At 38.8% G+C, this 21,288-nt stretch overlaps 1 protein-coding gene across 1 annotated transcript in view; it reads right to left on the bottom strand.

Annotated features, from left to right (window-relative positions):
- The window catches only part of LOC134353615 (growth arrest-specific protein 2), a 204,231-nt gene that overhangs the window by 98,974 nt on the left and 83,969 nt on the right, over positions 1–21,288 (bottom strand). The window contains exons 6-7 of the mRNA XM_063061751.1: positions 19,680–19,821; positions 11,637–11,700 (exon numbers count right to left, since the gene is read on the bottom strand). Coding sequence (XP_062917821.1) covers positions 11,637–11,700; positions 19,680–19,821 — 206 coding nt within the window. The remainder of the gene's footprint in view (positions 1–11,636; positions 11,701–19,679; positions 19,822–21,288) is intronic.

The following is a 21,288-nucleotide window of genomic DNA, read 5'->3' as shown; positions in this document are numbered from 1 at the left end:
GGAGAATCCAAACCTTTGTTAGCTGAGCTTTGAACATTGATGTCACATTTTGAATAAATATGCAGGCTCAAGCGCAGATGGATCATTAAGACTAATGCAATGTTAGCCTTTTCTTTATAGAGTATACAGTGCCTTTTTTGGGTAACAAAGCACCTGCCTTGGCTTCAGAGAAAGCAATATTTATGTTAATAAGAATGGTACTCTTGGTAAAAGGATTAAGTTATGAGGACCGATTGCTTAAGCCTGTCACATGGTCCGCTGAGTTTCAATGGTTGAAGGTTAATCTACATAAAATATTTTTGAATATTGAATATTTGCAAACAATACATAGAAACTTCATCTTCTGATGGAGGAAACTGAAACTACATTCAGTGGTCACTTTATTAGGTACCTCCTGTACCTCATAAAATGGCCACTAAGTGTATTTTTGTAGTCTTCTGCTGCTGTAGCCCATCCACTTCAAGGTTCCACCTGTTATGCATTCATAGATGCTCTTCTGCACACCACTGTTGCAACATCTGGAAACTGACAACTTGAACCACTCTGGGTATCTTTCTCTGACTTCTCTCATTAAAAAGCAGTTTTTTCCCCACATAACTGCTACTTACTGGATGTTTTTGCTTTTCACCCCATCTTCTGTAAACTCTAGAGACTGTTGTGTGTGAAAATCCCAGAAGGTTTCCAAAATACACAAGCCACCCCGACTGGCACTGACAATTACTCCACGGTCAGTCACTTGGATCACATTTCCTCCCCATTCTGATGTTTGTTCTGAATAACAATTGAACCGCTCGACAATTTTTCAAGCATTTATGCACTTAGTTGCTGCCACATGATTGGCTGATTAGATATTTGTATTAACAAGCAGGTATACAGGTGTACCTAATAAAGTGACCACTGAGTGTAGCGAGTAGAATCTTAAAATTACAGCATGGCCAGTTAAATTGAATCAGGGAGGGTTTTTTTTTTCAATACAGAGCTTGATATATTTTTGGTAGGTAAGAATAAAATCAGGAATTAGAAGCTGGGTAAATAAAGTTGAGGTATATCTTTGCCAGATCATTTGATAACAGTGCAGGCTAAAGTGGCTGCATGGTTTACTCCAGTTTCTGAGGTCTTAAGTCAAAAGTAATTTTTTTGTGAGAAGAATACCTGGACTTAGATAGCTAATAAATTACCAAAAAAAATCCATTCTAACTAGACTGGATTTAAATTCAAATTTAATTTAGAATTGTAATACTCTATCCAACTAGTTCAATGAAACATTTCTTTCCCTACTTACATTTATACCACAGAATTTTAAATAAATAAAATGTGGATTTATAACCACAGTTTATTTCACATACAAATCGTAACCAATTTCATGGATTTGTTGAAATGGGGGAAAAAAACTGATGTTGATGGAAACTTGAGATAAAGCCAGGAAATGCTAGGAATATTCAAAACAAGCAAATCCAACACAGCATTTATGAGAATTTGGAGCAGCAGTCTGATTAGGGATAGTCAGCATGGCTTTGTGCAAGCCTGATTGAATTCTTTGAGGAAGTGACAAATGAATTGATAAAGGTAGGGCAGCGGATGTGGTGTATGTGGAGTCTGGTAAGACAATTGATAAAGATACCATGGTAGGCACATTCAGAAAATCAATAGAGAAGGATCCAGGGAAACTTGGCTGTGTAGATTTAGAATTGGCTGGTCCTTAGAAGGCAATGGGTGGTAGTAGATGGAATGTATTCTGCCTGGAGATCAGTGACTACTGGTGTTCTGCAAAGATCTGTTCAAGGAGCCCTGCTCTTCATGATTTTTATAAATGACTCGAATGAGGAAGTGGACAGGTGTGTTAGTAAGGTTGAAGATGATACAAACATTAAATGTACTGCGGATAGCGTAGAAGGTTCTTGTAGGTTACTACAGGACATTGATCAGATGCGGAACTGGGTTGAGAAGTGGTAGATGGAGTTTATTCTTAAAAAGACTGAAGTGAAACACTTTGCAAGGTCAAACTTGAAGGCACAGTACAAAATTAATGACAGGATTCTTAGTAGTGAGGAGGAACAGAGGGATCTTAGATAGATCCATAAATCCCTCAAAGTTGTAGTGCAAAGTTGATAGAATGGTTAAGAAGGCATACAGTGTAAGAGGCCTAGGTAGAGTGGACAGCCGGGGGCACAAATGGTTAATACGAGAAGGCATAATTTAAGGTGACTGAGGAAAGTGTTGAAGGAATGTCAGAGGTCAGTTCTAATTTATTTTTTCTACACAGAGAGTGGTGGGTGAATGGAATGCGCTGCTGGGGGTAGTGATAGAGGCAAATACATTAGGGACACTTAAGGGACTCTTAGAGAGGCACATAGATAAAAGAAAAATGGAAGGGTAGGAGGGAAGGAAGCATTAAATTGAACTTGAAGTAGGTTAAAAGGTCAGCACAACACTGTGGGCTAAAGGACCTGTACTATGCTGCACTGTTCTGTTCTATAGAGAGAGAAATAGAGATAGAGTTGCTAACATATAATTATCACATAGGCATCACACAGTATTTGAAAACAATCAAAATATTTTAGAATAAAAAGACTTTTACCATTTAATTTTACAATTACTTCCAAATATTACATACTGTACACCACCTGATAAATTATGCAGGAACACACACAAAGTACTGGAGGAACTTAGTAGGTCAGGCAGCATCTATGGAGAAGAATAAACAGCTGACATCTCAAGCCAAGACCCTTCATCAATCCTGATGAAGGGTCTCGGCCCAAAATGGTGACTGTTGGTTCCTCCAGCATTGTGGGTGTATTCCTCTGGATTTCCAGCATCGGCAGAATTTCTTATGTTTATAAATTATACAGGCTATGTATTTTGTCACACATATTCTAGAAGTTTAGGATTAATGATTTGGTGTTTTTTTTCCCCTGGTGCTATATATTTGGCCCAGATGTTCTAGTGAAATGCCAGCTGTTTAGTGAGCATATAATTCTGCTGCTATCTCATGGCAGGTGCTAGTAAATTTAGGATATGCATGCATGCACAAATTAATGCAGTATTTCCAAATCTGCTAATGCCTATGGGAGTCCATGATGGGCACATAATATTGCAGAGATTCCCCAACATTCACAGGAGACAATCCACCCAAATAAATTGCATCAGAGAGCTTTCCATTGATTTCAGTCAGAGAGTGGCTGTGAAGGATTAAAGTAATTTAAGACAATCTTACAATTATATTAATTGTATGAGCTCTCATAAATACTTTAAGTGATCTTAAAGGTTTTAGCTTTATTTATAATAGTGTTCTTCCATTTTTATGTTTGAATATTTCTTAATCGATGTTAAACTAATATGGCAGGGGGATGGGAACCCACACAGAAAAGAAGAGGGAAGTGATAGAGACCAAAGCTAGAGTTAATGAAGAAAAAAGTAACAGTAGAGTGCATAAAAGTAAAAGGCAAAAATCGCATAGGTCACTAGATTCTAAAAGGACAATGAGTATAAGGGCACTTTATCTAAATGCCCTAGTATTAGAAACAAGGTTAGTGAACTTGTGGCACAGATCAGTACCAAGTCATATGATTTAGTGGCCATTACAGAAACCCGGTTGCAAGGTGGAGATGACTGGGAATTAAATATCCAAGGGTATCAGGTAATACGGAAAGACAGGCAGGAAGGCAAAGGAGGTGGGGTGGCACTCTTAATTAAGGATGAGATCAGGGCAATTGTGAGAGATGATATAAGATCCACGGAGCAGAATGTTGAGTCCATCTGGTAGAGATTAAGAATAGTAAAGGGAAAAAAATCACTGGTGGGTGTTGTCTATAGACCACCTAATAAAAATATTGCAGTGGCAGAGGCGATTAACCAAGAAATAACTGAGACTTGTAAGAACAGAATGGCAGTTGTTATGAGGGATTTTAACTTCCACATAGATTGGATGAATCAGGTTGGTCAAGGTAGTCTTGAGGAGGACTTCATAGAATGCATCCATAATGGTTTTCCTGAGCAGCATGTTAGTGAACCTACAAGGGAAAATGCATCTTAGATCTAGTCCTGTACAATGAGACAGCTAAGATTCACAATCTTATAGTCAGGGATCCTCTTGATCATAGTATGACCGAATTTCGCATACAGATAGCGGATGAAATAGTTAGATCTAAAACTAGTGTATTACACTTGAGCATGGGAGACTACAACAGGATGAGGGAGGAGTTGGCAAATGTGGATTGGGAGCACAGGCTATTTGGTAGGACAGTTGAGGAACAGTGGAATACTTTCAAAGAGATTTTTCACAGTGCTCAACAAAACTATATTCCAGTCAAAAGTAAGGACAGTAAGTGTCAGGAGAGCCAGCTGTAGATAACTAAGGAAATAAATAATAGTATCAAAATTAAAAGTTCATGTGTACAAAGTTGCAAGGAGTAGTGGGAGACTGGAGGATTGGGAAAACTTTAAAAAACAACAAAGAACAACTAGACAAGAAATAAGGAAAGGGAAGAGAGAGTATGAAAGTAAATTAGCACAAAATATAAAAACAGATAGCAAAAGTTTTTATAAATATATACTGTTAAAGCGGAAAAGGGTGGCTAAAGTCGACATAGGTCTCTTGGAAGACGAGAAGGGGAAATTGATATTGGGTGATAAGGAAATGGCTGAGGCACTGAACGACTATTTTCTGTCATTCTTCACAGTGGAGGACAGGTATAATATACCAAAGAATGATGTTATGGACGAAATAGGAGGTGAGGACCTCGATAAAATTACTATCACTAAAGAAATAGTGATGAACAAACTAGAGGGCCTGAAGGTAGATAAGTCCCCTGGTCCTGATGGGATGCATTACAGGGTGCTGAGGGAATTGGCGGAGGTTATAGTAGATGCGTTGGTAATCATTTACCAAAATTCTCTAGACTCTGGGCAGGTCTCGGTGGACTGGAAGACAGCAAATGTCACGCCACTTTTTAAAAAAGGATGTCGGCAAAATACAGGCTACTAAAGGCCAGTTAGCTTAACATCTGTAGTCAGGAAAATGCTTGAAGCTGTCATTAAGGAAGAAATAGCAAAACATTTAGAAAGGAGTGGTTCCACTAGACAGACGCAGCATGGATCCATAAAGGGCAGATCCTATTTGACAAACTTACTGGAGTTCTTTGAGGACATGATGAGCACAGTGGAGAGGGGAACAGGTGGATGTCGTATACTTGGATTTCCAGAAGGTGTTCGATAAGGTGTCATACAAGAGACTTATAAATAAGATACGGATGCATGGAGTCGGAGGAAGTGTATTGGCATGGATAGTGGATTGGTTAACCAATAGAAGGCAGAGAGTTGGCATAAATGGGTGTTTCTCTGGTTGGCAGTCAGTGGTGAATGGGGTGCCGCAGGGGTCGGTGTTGGGCCCGCAGCTGTTTCCATTGATGATTTAGAAGAGGGGACTGAGTGTAGCGTAGTAAAATTTGCTGATGACACTAAACTGAGTGGAAAAGCAAATTGTACAGATGATATGGAGAGTCTGCAGAGGGATATAGATAGGTTAAGTTACTGGGCCAAGGTCTGGCAGATGGAATACAATGTTGGTAAATGCGAGATCATCCACTTTGGAAGGAATAATAGAAGAGCAGATTATCATTTAAATGGTGAAAGATTGCAGCATGCTGTTGTGCAGAGGGACTTGGGAGTGCTTGTTCATGAATCGCAAAAAGTTGGCTTGCAGGTACAACAAGTTATTAAGAAGGCACATGGAACGTTGGCCTTCATTGCTAGAGGGATTGAATTCAAGAGCAGGGAGGTCATGCAAAAACTATGCAGGGTACTGGTGAGGCCGCATCTGGAGTACTGTGTGCAGTTCTGGTCTCCATACTTGAGGAAGGATATACTGGCTTTGGAGGCAGTGTAGAGGAGGTTCACCAGGTTGATTCCAGGGATGAAGGGGTTAACCTATGAGGAGAAATCAAGTTGCCTGGGACTACTCTCTGGAATTCAGAAGAATGAGAGGGGATCTTATAGAAACATACAAAATTTTGAAAGGGATAGATAAGATAGAAGTAGCAAAGTTGTTTCCATTGGTAGGTGAGACTAGAACTAGGGGACATTGCCTCAAGATTCAGGGGAGAAGATTTAAGACAGAGATGAGGAGAAACTATTTTTCCCAGAGAATGGTGAATCTGTGGAATTCTCTGCCCAGGGAAGCAGTTGAGGCTTCTTCACTAAATATATTTAAGATACAGTTAGATAGATTTTTACATAGGAGGGGTATTAAGGGTTATGGGGGAAAGGCAGGTAGATGGAGCTGAGTTTACGGACAGATCAGCCATGATCTTAATGAATGGTGGGGCAGGCTCGATGGGCCGGATGGCCTAGTCTTATTTCTTACGTTCTTATGTTCAGGTAGTTGAATATTTCCTTATGCCAAAATCAGGATCAGCTAGTCAATAGGATACAAGCAGTCAGAGGGTGGTAGTGGGGGGGGGGGGAAGGGTTGCTTTTCTGATTGGAGAGACGTGACCAGTGGTGTACCACAGGGTTTGGTGCTTGGTCCACTGTAGTTTGTTGCCTCTATTATTGGTGTGGATGATATTGTTGATAACATGGTTGGTAAGTTTGCAAAACTGTTTGTGTGGTGGACAATGATAAGGGTTATCTAAGTTTACAAAGGGATCCAGACCAGTGAGGAACAGAGGAGCTTAGGGGTGCAGATAATACAATTCCTGAAAATGGAGACACAAGTAGGCAGTGTGGTAAAGAAGGTGTTTGGCACACCTGCCTTCATTATTCAGGGCATCAAGTACAAGAGTTAGAAGTTATGTTACAGCTATACAAGATGTTAGTGACACCATATTTGGTTTACTTTCCTAAGTTATTGTTCATTTTATATGTGTTATGTGTACTGCTGTCTTTACGCCCTAGTCCAGAGAAACGTATTGTTTGGTTGTGTACCTGTATATAGTTAAATGACAATAAACTTGAATCATGTGACTATAAGCATGTCATTCAGTTGGATGAGATGCAGAAAAGATTTACAAAGATATTACTGGAACTAGAGAGTTTGGACTATAAGGATAAGCTGGAACTTTTTTCTCTGGAGCATAGGAAGCTGAGGGGTGAAGCTATAAAGGCTTATAAAATCATGAGCAATGTAGATAAGGTGGGCAGTGTCAGATTTTTTTCTAAGGTAGTGAGTTTAAAACTAGAAAGTATAGGTTTAGTGAGAAGGAAAATATTTAAAAGGATCAAAGGCGCAACCTTTTCCACACAGAAGGTTGTGGGTATGTGGAGCAAGTTTATGGAAAGTGGCAGAGGTGGATAAATCACAACCTTTAAAAATATTTACAGAGGTCAACGGATAGGAAGGGTTTAGAGGACCACAGGCCAAAATTTGAAGAAAGGGACAAGTTCAAAGAGGTAACTTGTCTGGCATGGCCAAGTTAGGCTGAAGGGCCTATTCCTGTACTGTATAACACTATGATTCTATGACTATGACTCTCAAACATTCACAGGACACTTTGTCAGCTGGTTTAGTTAGAAGGTATAACTCAGTAACCAGCAAAATATTTTGCATGTTATGGGCAAGGCCTGTTATGACTACATCAGACATGTCATCAAATGTATAGGTTAGGCAATATAACCACATACACATATGAATTAGCAGAATTATTGGATTACTCAGCTCCTTATATCTGCTCCAGGGAACTAATAACTCTGGGTGCCACAGTAGAATTGTGGTTTGCACAACACTATTACAGTTTGGGGTGTTGGAGTTTGGAATTCAATTCCGACATTATCTGGAAGGAGCCTGTACATCCTCTCCACAGAATGTGTGGGTTTACTCTTGGTTCTCTGGGGTTTCCTCCCACAGTCCAAAGATGTATCGGTTGCTGAGTTAATTGGTCACAGTAAATTGTCCTGTGATTAGGCTAGGGTTGAACTGGGAGTTGCTGGGACAATGTGATTCAAAGGCTCAGAAGGGCCTACTCCATGTTGTATCTCTAAATGAAACATAAATAGATAATACGTGCCTGAACACCACAGGAATAAACTGTGCCTGGGCCTCTGGACCCATGCAGGTCTCTCATTAGTACTAAATGTAATTTTGAAGAGTTTATTTTAAAAGCAGATATAGACAAAGAATGGTTTAAGATCATTTGAATTAACATTCACAAATAAAGTTAATATTGTTAAGGACTTTTTTTGTAGTCTGGTTATTAAAGTGTGAACAAGCTGGCTTTTGAAGAAAAGATACAACTTTTATGTATTTGTAAATGGGCTGGAGCATTATCTTTAGAGTTAGGTTAGATTTCAGGGAAGAAAAACTGCTAGATCCTCTATTACATAACCATTTTCCTCACAGAATGCCAATGGCTACAGCAATAGTTCAACCCACTGAGCAAAACTGCTCGAGGGACTTCTGTTATGCAGCACAACATGTTGCAGTCTACTCATAACAGGATATTGACTTCTGACCTTCCCTCAACAAGTATCACCCTCAATCTTTTCCTTATTGTTGGAATACTAATGCCTTTAAGTAGTGGATTTCTAAATTCTTTAGCAAATTTTTACTACCTAAATTGCACTAGGAAAGAGGAAACTTTTTTCATAAATTACCAGTGAACATGGGCAGCACTCCACTAATCATGATATCCAGAACATTAATGTGCACTTGTCCCTTTCTTCTAAAATTACAAACAGATGATAATTGTGCAGTTATTTAGAATGTTATAATGCCAAAATTTTAGTTGACGTCCTGTGAATATATTCCAAAGTACTTTCCAATCCAATGTAAACTTGAGTCAAAAAAGCAAGCTATTTATTTGTTCGCTATTTCTCATAATCTGTTTTAATAAAGATTTTGATTTTATATGCTTATTAGCCAGACATTTGTTTCAGAAAAGATATAATCAACTTCAAAATATAAAGAATATAAGGAACCTTCATTTGAAATATATTCAAAACTTCAAATGCAAAATATTCACATATATAACATAGGCTTGTTTAGCAAGCAATCCATCTAACAATTATCTGATAGATATATAGTATTAATCAATCTGTTAATATTTTTACTTTTTTTTTGCAGTGTAGTTACTTACGCTATATCTGTCCCTTAAGCAACCAGCATCTTAATTCTGAGTGAATAATTTAACTCATCCCTTTGTTGGAACTCCATCATCACAAGGGTTGCCAGCAGTTCAAAATGAGGCAATGAATACTGTCATGCGCATATCACTTACAACTAACTTTGGACAAAATAGGTTTCCATTTTAGTCGCTTACAGTATATCTTTTAAAGTTACCAGATTAGTTTTAAATCATGATAAAATCTTGTACATGCAAAAATAGCAACAAATTTCCATAAAGGGACACTAAATTCAAAATCCAGATAAAGATGGAACTTAAATTAAAGCCCTCTGACTGTGACTTCAATGATCTAATGCTATAAAAATTTAATAAATAGTATTTAAATATCTGAAGCATCAAGTCATTTCAAGAAAAAATCCGGTATTTATATCATGTTGATGATTAACGTGACACAGATCATAATTCCTCCACATGCTGGGCGGTTCTGCTGAGTACTGAATAAAAGATACTCAAGGTATTATTGAACTCACTTTTCACAGTTTATTTTTAGAGTGCATATTAGAATTGGATAACTTTTCTTAGCAAGTAGCTAGTGGGTAAACTTCCCAGCAGATTTAAACAAATGAGCATACATTACTGAATTAATTCTAAACTGTTGGACAGTTTCTGGTTGAAATTCAAGATTCAAAATCAGGCTAGCTACAGCTCCCGTTGTCATTGGTAGAGGAGGAATTCAAGGTGGCAAAGTGTAGAGTTGTGTTAACACTGAGGGGCTCTGACAACAGGATAATAAATCAAGTAGGAGTCACAACAAGCCGAAAGTGGGCCGCTAGCTCGGTCATAGACCAGGCAGTGAGCTCCCTGCAACTGAGAGACATCATCAGCAATCCATACCTGGGAAGGCAAGGCCTCAGCTCTTCACATTTCCAGCAATAGGGGAGTGCAAGTGCAAGTGACCATAGGCAGCACATGGTCCAGAGGTACAGAACCACAAGGATGAAACACAGTGGAGCAGGGTCATAGGGCACCTGGACCAAATGGGATCTTCCCAAGTGCAAGATCACTTGAGCAGAGCTCTGGAGATTGGAGCCCTTCTGCATTTCTTTTCTTTTGCGGTCCATGTGTGACACTCACCCTACACTATCATGGCTGAGAGAGGACCCTAACTACAAGCTTTGTGGTCAGCAGGGTTCACTGGTATGCATTCTGTCAGGATACAGAACAGGTTTAACACAAGGATGGTATAGCTGGCACCACGACAAGGTGCTGCTCTCCCTTGCCGACATATTGGAGCAGGAGAGGTGTAAAAAGGGGCCAGTTAGCAGAGAGGCAGACAGGGAAGTCATTTTCATCAAGGAGAGGGCCATGACAGTCATATCAAAGAAGCCTAAATCCAATCTGCTGCAAATTGCCAAATCGTGGGAGATGAGGGTCGATGAGGGGAGGAAACTGCAGTTCCCAGAGGTAGTGCAAAGCACACTTGGACCAGACATCGTACTGTGGTCCACCGAAAACAAAAAAATTATCCTGGTGGAGCTCACAGTACCATGGGAGGAAGGACGCAAGGAAGACCATGAGAGGAACGCCCTGAAGTACCAGTCCTTAGTCCATGAGTGCAGGAACAAAGGTGAGCAGACGTGGCTGTTCCCCATAGAGGTCAGCTGTAGAGGGTTCCCATCAAGGTCAGCAGAGAGGCTGCTGTCTGCACTGGCCCTTGATAAAAAGAAAAAGAACCAAGCAGCTCGCAGGATGGGGGAGGAAGCAGAAAGATCCTCTTGCTGGATATGGAGCTGGCGAGAGGAGTTGTGCTGGAAGTCAGGAGCAGATGGGCAGTGACTTGGCCACCACTACTGATCTGCCAGCTGGAGAGTGTAGTGGTTAAGGGTAGAACCACTCTGTGAAGGTTGGGCAGTACCTGATGACATCTGGCACTGGCCAAAGGCTATAGTTACCTCATCAGATAACTGAAGAGAACACCCTGCATATGATGCAAGCAAATGTCATTTCCAGAACACAAGTGTAAAGGAGGACAAAATAATTGTTATTCCAGATTTGACACACTACAAAAAACACCATAAAATAAAGAACACAAATATATAAAACACGATTAAATAGAAATACATAAGATAGTTTATATACATAGATTAATTGTATGTCCAAAAAGTGACTGTATATATAGTGACTGACAGGAAATGATAAAGTAGTGGTGGGGGGGGGTTGTGAAAGGGTGGATTATTTGGTGGAGGTGTTCATCAGCTTTACTGCTTGGGGATAGTAACTGTTTTTGTATTTTGGGAAATGTTTTCCCAATCTGCTGCAAGAAAAATAATCTCTTCCATTTTCTTTCCTTGTGATTACTTCTTGTGACTCTCATAGTAATTGAACCACATCACTGCATTATGAACACCTATTTAAAGTGCCCACAAGATTTTGCAGGAAACAATCCTGAACATCACATTTCTTTTCACTATTTATCGTACTTCGTTAGATGCTGACAGAAAGTATTAACTTACCTAGTTGATAATATGAATATAATCCAGATTTAGATCTAAAGAAAGCAGGAAATTTTAATTTTACCTGGAAGCTATTCTCCCCAGTTCCAGCAAGCACAGGCACACTTCTCTGGGCTGCTTATGAAGTACTGTAAACACAGGACATGAAGAACAATTATGATTTCATAACAAGTATTAATTGAAACACTTTATGAAAGATATACATCCTTCAGTTAATTATAATATATTTCATTTAATGACTTCTGGTATTTCATTCTTTTGAGAGAATCATGTTTATGCCATTTATTTTAAATTTGCGGCTTGAAGCTTGGTTGTTTATCAAATTCATTGTATTTTCTCTCGTGTAGGTTGTATATTTTCAACTTACCCTTTAAATGAATTTATAAAAATGTTGTATGTAATCTGTTTCCTCATATGTATCAAAGTTAACAGAATTAATAATGTACATCGTCAATGTAAATGCTCCTTCTTTAAGATCATACAACTGAGGTACAATTGGAACAAAGGGCCAGATTTCCATGGCAGAGGATTTCCTATGATGACATAACTGCTGAGATAAGCCAATTTTTTAAAAATCTTTTTATTATTATTGAGCCAAATTATAGTTATGAATAAATTTCATAGAAGTCAAGATTGGAGATGACAGATGGAGAGAGAAAAGATAATGATAGGCCCATATAGAAGAATAAAAAAGGGACATTCTTTAGCAGCGAGTCAAAATAGCTCGGTGGGGGCGGGGGGGGGATGTCTGAGATTTAAAGTAAATGGTAAATAGGTTACAGCGAAGATGAGAAAAAGCACACAGCCAAAATGGTGGCTTCTGAGCATACAGGAGGGCAGGGATCAACACTCTGTCTGCAGTATCCTTTATATTCATTGGAAGGATAAGCAAACCAATGTTAAGTGTCCTCTTTCGGGCCAATATCCTCAGAATAGAGGCTCCAGACACAAAGTTAGTCAGGAGGAGCAGGCTGAACAAGAGTACTCTGAGCTTTATCATGGACAAAAGAAAAGATCCAAGGATCTGCTCGAAACCACCAGGGGAAAAAAGACAAAATCCCTACTGATCCTTGGCAATCTCTGGCCCAATACCATTCAAAATGAGGACAGTATTGAGAACCTTGAGGCCATTCATTGACAGCACACAGAGGTGGAAGGAGTGACGGGCTAGAATCAGAATCAGGTTTATCACTGACGTATGTTGTGAAATTTATTGTTCCATGGAAGCAGTAGAATGCAATACATAAAATATACTATAAATGACAATAAGTATATGTAAAAAATAAGCAGTGCAAAAAGGAGCAAAAATAGTGAAGTAGTGTTCATAGATTCATTGTCCGGTCAGAAATCTGATGGTGGAGGGGAAAAAGCTGTTCCTAAAACATTGAGTGTGTGTCGTCAGGTCCTTCTGTACCTCCTCTCTGATGACACTAATGAGAAGAGGGCATGTCCTGGATTGGGAGAGTCTTTAATGATGGATGCCACCTTTTGAAGATGTTCTTAAAAGTGGGGAGGCTACAGAAGTGCCAATGACAGAGCTGGCTGAGTTTACAACCCTCTGCAGTTTTTTTTTAACCCTGTACAATGGCTCCTCCATACCAGATGGTAATGCAACCAGTTAGAATGCTCTCCACAGTAAATCTGTAGAAATTTGCTACTCTTGGTGACATACTAAATCTCCTCAATCACCGAAAGAAGTATAGCCACTAGTGCGCCTTCTTCATAATTGCATCAATATGTTAGCCCAGGATAGACCTTCAATGATGTTGACACCCAGGAATTTGAAACTACTCACTCTTTTCACTGCTGTGTCCTCAATGAGGACTGGTGTGTATTCCCTTGACTTCCTCTTCCTGAAGTCCACCATCAATTCCTTGACCTTATTGCCACTGAGTGCAAGGTTGCTGATGCAACACTACTTAACCAACCAATCTACCTCACTCCTGTATGCCACTGAGGTTCTTCCAACAACAGTTGTGTCATCAGCAAATTTATAGATGGTGTTTGAGCTGGGCCTAGCCATACAGTCATGGATGTTGAGGTAGTAGAGCAGAAGGCTAGTACTCATCCTTGAGGTGCACTGGTGTCTATTGTCAGTGAGGAGGAGATTTAATTTCTGATCCGCACTGACTATGGTCTCCCAATTAGGAAGTCAATGATCCATTTGCAGAGGGAGGTATAGACAGCCCAGGTTTTAAAGCCTATCGATGAGTACTGGTGTTGAACACTGAGCTTTTATCAGTAAACAGCAGTCTAACACAAGTATTGCCATTGCCCAAGTGGCCCAAGGCCAAGCGGAGAGCCAGAATCCACTGTAGACCTATTGTGGCAGAAGGCAAATTGCATGGGTTCAGGACCTTGCTTAGGAAGGAGTTAGTTCTAGCCCATGCCAGCCTCTCAAAGCATTTCATCAAAATAGATAGGAGTGCAACTGGGAAGAAGATCATTGTCTGAAAAAGGATGGAATGAGAAGTTACAGGCCAGACAAAGACAAGTTATCACAAAAATTCAGAGGATAATACAACATGAATCCGATACCAGAGTTGTTACATTAATGGTGAGGAGGAAAGACATAGGTTGCACGAAGGTGTTAGTGCACTGATTAGTGGGAGACAACCATGTCAAGCTAGCGAAATGTGAAATAATACATCTGGGAAAGGCAAAGATAGATAATACATAACAATAGAATATTGAGTGTGGGGAAGGACAGAAGGACCTTTGGATTGGATTTCCATAAATCCTTAAAGGTAACAGGGAAGATAGTTACGTAGTAAAAGAGATACTTGCCTTTATCTCATAACATATGCCATATACAGCAAGCAGTTCATGCTTACACAGTCCAATAGAGCATGAATATTGTATTCCTTTCAAGTCAGTGTATTAAAAAGAAGATGAGGACAGTAAAAGAAAGAATACAAAGAAGATTTACAGTGTTAGAGAAAGTTACATATATAGAGAGACTGGCTCAACTACTCCCTCTACACTCATGACTGCGTGGCTAAGCATAGCTCAAATGCCTTTTATAAATTCACAGAGGATATCACCATTGTTAGTAAAATCTCAGGTGACAACAATGCAGCTTATGGACTGAGATACAGAGATTGGCTGGTTAACGGTGTCACATTTACAACCTTGTACAGCATCAACAAGACTAAGGGACTGATTTTCATCTCCAGGAAAGGGAAGTCAAGAGAACACATGACAGTCCTCATCAAGGGGTCAGTGGTGGAAAGGGTAACCAACCTTAAATTCCTGGATGCAACATCTCTGAGCATCTTTCCTGGCCCCAACACATTCATGTAATCACAAATAAGGCATGCTGCAGGTACTGTGTACTTTATTAGGAGTTTGAGGAGATTCAGTATGTCAACAAAGACTTGTAAATTTCTATAGGTATACGATGGAAAGCATACTAAACTGGCTGTATCTGAGCCTGAAATGAAGACTCAAAAGCACAGGATCGCAAGAGGCTGCAGAGGATGTAGACCCAGCCAGTTCCATCATGGGGACAGCCGTCCCCACCAAAGGACATCTTAAGAAGGCAGCATCAGGAAAGAGGCACAGTAGCATAGCGGGATCACTGATTGGGGTTCAATTCCTGTCACTGTCTGCAAGAGTTGTGACAAATGTGAGTTTCCTCCAAGTGCTCTGGTTTCTACCGACATTCCAAAAACGTACAGTTAGCGAGTTGTGAGTGCTTTGTCCGTGCTGGAAGCATGGCAACATGTGGACTATATCAGCATATCTCAAATGATGATGCAAATGTACAATTGTTTCAATGTACAACTGACAAAGAGCATAAAGATAATCTTCCATCTTAATATATCAAGAAAGACCATCATCATCCAGTACATATCCTCTTCTCATGACTACTAACAAAGAGGATTCTGAAGACAGTGACTCAGGAAAAAATTTCTTCCCCTCAGTCTTCAGATTTCTGAAAGGTCTATCAACCCATGAACACTACCATATTTTGCACAATTTATTTTGTAATTTAGAGCAATTTTATGTCTTTGCGATGTACTGCAGCCACAAAACAAATTTCACACCATATAAGACAGTGATAGTGAATCTGATTCTGATACCCTTTTCTATTACCAAGCCAATTTTGTATATAATTTACTAGCTTGCTGTAAAATCAATGTGATTTAACCTTCTGGACCTGCCTGGTATGAAAAACATGGTCGAATGCTATACTAAAGTCCACGCTTGCAATATCCATTGTCCTAACCTCATCAGTCATTTTCACCAACTCGTCGAAAAACTCAAATTTAGAGTCAGGATTTCTGCTACACAAAGCCATGCAGACTATCCCACATGTCTATACTTTTCCAAATGGGAGTAAATCTTGTTCCAAGGAATTCTCTCCAATAATTTCCCTACCTCTGACATAAGATTTGAGATGAATAAAATTAGAAATGGCCTAGATAGGGCAAGAATTGACATAATTGCTTGACAGTGAAGTCAAATAAAGTGGGAGATTTAATTTGCATGATTGGTAAAGGCATTGTAAGGAAATCAATCGGAATGACGGAGCCCAAAATTTGCAGTCTAAACGGGGAATGGAGGTAACCTTCACCAGCTTTTACAAGTGCCTGACTAAGCACTGGAAACTTTAATCACCAGAGCTGTGGATCAAGATGAGGCCAGCATAATTAATCTGAATGTGTTTTTCCCTTCTGGCACAGGCATGTGCCAAATTACTTTCTTCTATAAACTTCAATAATTTTCAATTTTTACAGCAACTTACTCTGATAGTGTGGCTGGGCATAGCTCAAATGACATCCATAAATTTGCTGATGACACAAGCATTGTTAGTAGATGGAGACAAGAGGGCGTACAGGAGCGAGCTATACCAACTAGTGGTGTGGTGTCGCAGCAACAACCGTGCACTCAATGTCAATAAGACAGAGGAGCTGATTATGGACTTCAGGAAGGGTAAGACGAATGAACACATACCAATCCTCCTAGAGGGATCAGAAGTGGAGAGAGTGAGCAGTTTCAAGTTCCTGGATGTCAAGATCTCTGAGAACCTAACCTGGTCCCAACATATCGATGCAGCTATAAAGAAGGCAAGACAGCAACTATACTTTGTTAGTAGCTTGAATAGATTTGGTATGTCAACAAAATCACTGTCTGGTATGGCGGGGGGCGGGGGGCAGGGGGGCTACTGCACAGAACCAAAGGAAGCTGCAGAGGGTCGAAAATTTACTCAGCTCCATCTTGGGTACTAGCCTACAAACTACCCAGGACATCTGCAAGGAGTGGTGTCTCAGAAAGGCAGTGTCCATTATTAAGAACCCCCAGCACCCAGGGCATGCCCTTTCCTCATCATTACCATCAGGTAGGAGGTACAGAAGCCTGAAGGCCCACACTCAGCGATTCAGGAACAGCTTTTCCCCCCTGCCATCCGATTCCTAAATGGATATTGAACCCGTGAACACTACCTCACTTTTTAAAATATATATTATATCTGTTTTTACACCATTTTTAATATATTCAATATACATATACTGAAATTGATTTACTTATTTATTCTTCTATATTATATATTGCATTGAACTGCTGCTGCCAAGTTAACAAATTTCACGACACACAGCAGTGATAATAAACCTAATTCTGATTCTAAAATGCATTCAATGAAATCATCAATATGCTGTGGTTGTTAACAAGGTATTTTAAAATCCTCATTTTAAAGATATCATAAATTAATGGTGAAGTGATTCGAGATCCCAAGCCTTCACAACTTTGAATGCAAATTTGCAGAAAATAGATAATAATAATAGAGCTACTTTAAACATTGGTAAAGGTTTCCCTGAATCGGCACAAAATACAGGAAAAACAGCAAAGTGTTAAAAGTGCTGTGATTACTCATACACAAACCTTGTATTGAAAATTACCATCATGTCTGAATGATGCAGTTCTTACACTGCAAATTTCAGGGATATTCCAACCCTTTTTGCGTGAAACTGTAATTTCTCAGAATCATTACATGGGAGAAATCAATAAGATGTGAAGAGTGTGAAGGAAACAACATTTCTTCCAGTCTTCCTGCAGACTGGAGTTTTTTGATATGAGATCTGCTTTTAGGACTAGTACAATCTCAGAGTAATGGGGCTGTAGCTTCTTCACATCAGTTTAAAAGAAAGTGGCATCAAGCTAATTTTAAGTTGCTTTTGATAGTCCAAAAACAAGAATTAGAGCTGTAGAATTATACACTATCAAAATGGCCAACTCACCCATTATGACCAAGGTGCCTTTCTGAGGCATTCAATAGGTGATACTGATGTGGTTCATATTTTACTGGATAAAGATCTACTGACCTCAGGGGCGAGCCGCTAGATAAATCCCAAGGGAACAGGAAACTGCAGGAAGGGAGCAGACACCAGAGTGATGGGTACCTGGGCTGAAGTAATCTTGCCTTAATATTTTTCATCCTTAATTTTAAATGACAATTTACTTGTTGCTGCTATCTAAGCCACATCCACATCCAAGTGCAATAGTTCTAATTTCTATTCAAATATGACCAACCTAATTTACTGAGGGTTTCTAAGATAGACACAAGGCCACTTAGTGGCATTAGTCAAGAGGCGAGGACTGTTTCAGGCAGTACTCTGAAAGACAGACAATCCTATGGCAAATTTTTCAGGCATTCCCAGAGCACAGGATATTAATCTGGCAAATTGGGCATGGTAAATTTACTTTGTGTCTTTAAAATGGACACAACAGTCCAGTTTCTACCCTGTGGTGTTTCAGAAGGATTTATTTGTTCCCTGCCTTTTAAGAACAGTTGACTTAATATCTGAAAGTGTATGACTAAATTCCTTGAGAAGAATGTTTGTCCCTGCACAGATCATAAATATACCAAGATTACAATATTTTTGTTTAAAGAAATTATATAAATGAATAAACACAAAATTACTTTATATATTTTAAGTTGACTTTATAATGTTTATAACCTTTACTATTACACAGAACCACCCCAATCATCTGAACAAATTAATTAATGGAATATTTCAATGTGCCTAGCTAGGAGGGAACAAAATGAGTCAAATGTTCCTGATTTTTGATCCATAATTCACTAATGTTTTACAGAACAACCAAATTTACCGTTAAACTGAAAATATAATTCAATGTTCAAAAAACTTAATTAAAAATAGTAACAAAAAGATATATTACAGCTTAACTGCATCTAAGTTATGAATAAATTGGGAAATTTTAATCAACCTTCTACTTAATCCAAATACTTCAAATTGACTCATTGCAGGTTAAAAGGTGAGAATTAAATCTTTTATTATTTTCTAATCAAACAGCATCTTTAACTAAAAATGCAAATCCAAAAAAGACTTGTTGTTAAATTCAAAAACTTTAACACACACATTTGTTTCACATGCACTGATGAAAAACAGTGATATGAATGTATTATACACAGAAACTGACAATAAGTAGTGATTCATGAATAAAATTATTACCACGTTCAACTGAAAGATAATTATGACACTGAGGATACAATATTATGATATCACAGACAGCACGCTAACACTGACTGAGGTGGAACCTTAATAAAAATTTCTGCTTCAGCTCTTCTTTGTCATGCAATGAAGAAGGTTCCTCCCACTGGTGGCACATCCTAAAAAAGCAATATTTGAGCCAATAGTATGAAAAGCATAGACAGTCATCTTTGATAACATTTCGCTGGAGATCACCAACAGCTTTATTTTGCATTAAAGAATCTCAGAAAGAAATAGCGATAAGTATGTCAAGCTGTCAGTTGAAAATCATTGCGCAGAACACTGCCATTAATACACAGAAAGTGCATATCAGTTACATGAAAGATCAGCACCACAGTCAGTTTTTGTCAAGTGACCTTTTGTCTTTTTCCAGAAAGGAGGTCACTCAACTGTATACAAAGGCTCATTTATTCCCCAGACAGCATAGATAGAGCATTCATCAAAATAAATAGGGCTTTTCAAAATCAAGTTAGGGTACCAATACAACCTAAAAGATAAAACTAAAGAAGTACATATCCTCCTAATATTTTCTTCAAATTATTCTATGATTGCTAATTCCCAAACAATATAATATGTAAACATATTTGACTACATACCCAAACCTTCAGATTCAAAAAGGCACGTATCATCTACCCCTACTTCCCTACACCAGGCTAGGAAGTTTGCAGTGTTGTCACGAGCAAAGAAAGAACCCGAAGGAGCATTAGCTTTGCAAGGAATCTTCTTCAGAAGCAGACTCTGTGAATACAAACATGATATTAGTTTGGTGGAGAAGGTAACATATAGTGCTTAAGCATTTTTATCTTGCTTTTTGCTTCAACTTTTTTTTCCATTATGAATTGCTACATTCACATTAATTATGGAACTTGCTCTCATTGACCTTATGGCAAGGTGTAGGCATTCAGAATCTGGAGTCTCCCATTTCTAACAAATTACCTCATGGCAAAATAAAAATAAACTGACATTTTTTCAGGAAACAGACATATGGCATCTAAAATAATGCTTAAAGGAAGACCAACAAAAACAAATTTCAGAATAAAATATTATACTGTATATATGTTAAAGATTAGCTGCATTAGTTATATGTACATTGAAACATACAGTGAAATGCATGATTTGCATCAAATCAATCAGCGAGAATCACGCTGGGAAGCCTGCAATTGTCATCACACATCCACCACCAACATAACATACCTACAGCTCACTAATCTAACCATAAATCTTTGAAATGTGGGAGGAAATCCACAGGGTCATGGAGAAAATGTACAAAACTCCTTACAGGTAGTGATGGGAATTGAAACCCAATCGATGATCGCTGGTGCTATAAAGTGATGCACTGACCACTGGGCTATTGTGCTGCACCTTACTTTAATTCTATTATAGAAAGATGATTTTATTGTAGGAAAGGGGGAGTGTGATACCTTCACATGAAGATTGCAGCAGTTGAAGTCGGCAGCCATCAGCACCTTCTCAAGAGCAACAAAAGATGGGTAATAAATGCTGATCTTGCTAATGAAAGCCACACCCTGAACACGATTGATAAGTATTTTCAACAAAGGATTGACTTCCTTGATTTTTCTGGAGAGCCTAGTCTACATGTTTTAGCTCAAACCAGTGACATTATGGGCTGAATTATAATTCTGTAGTCTTTTGGTTGGTTGTATCAGTATAATTCAGAAAACTGTACTCAGTCAATATGTTTCCTAAATATTTTCATTTCCTTTTCAGTATTTACTCTTCAATTTAGAGAGCCAGTTTTATCAAAATAAAATTTATATTGAGGGCTTTGCCTATGGAGGAAGGGAGAAAGATTATAGTATACATATTTTGTTTTTATAGGGTAAGACAACAAAACAAGTATTAGGACAAAAAAATGCTTAAGAAAAAAAATCACATGATGAGAGATCACAATCCAAAAGCCTGGAAAGAAAACTGCTATCAATTGTGATGACAATCATGAGAGAATTAAACATATTGAGCCGAAGAATTCTGGACCCTGTTTGCTGCCTGAACTCTTCACAACGATCTCCACTTACTTGTACTTAAATTTTCTGATGTGGAAGGCCAAATAAACTGACCTTTCACACCAAAAGGTCATACCATAATGTAGAGAGGGTTCTGTGCTGTGGAAATGTCACAGTGCTTCATATCCTGAGGCCCTGCCCCTAGAAACCACAAAAGCCTTTGATAAATTCTTCCGTCAGA

This window comes from Mobula hypostoma, chromosome 11, assembly GCF_963921235.1.
Source record: "Mobula hypostoma chromosome 11, sMobHyp1.1, whole genome shotgun sequence".
NCBI classification, from domain to species: domain Eukaryota; kingdom Metazoa; phylum Chordata; class Chondrichthyes; order Myliobatiformes; family Myliobatidae; genus Mobula; species Mobula hypostoma.
The sequence above is the reverse complement of the archived record's forward strand: the minus strand, read 5'-3'. Positions and strand labels throughout refer to the sequence as shown.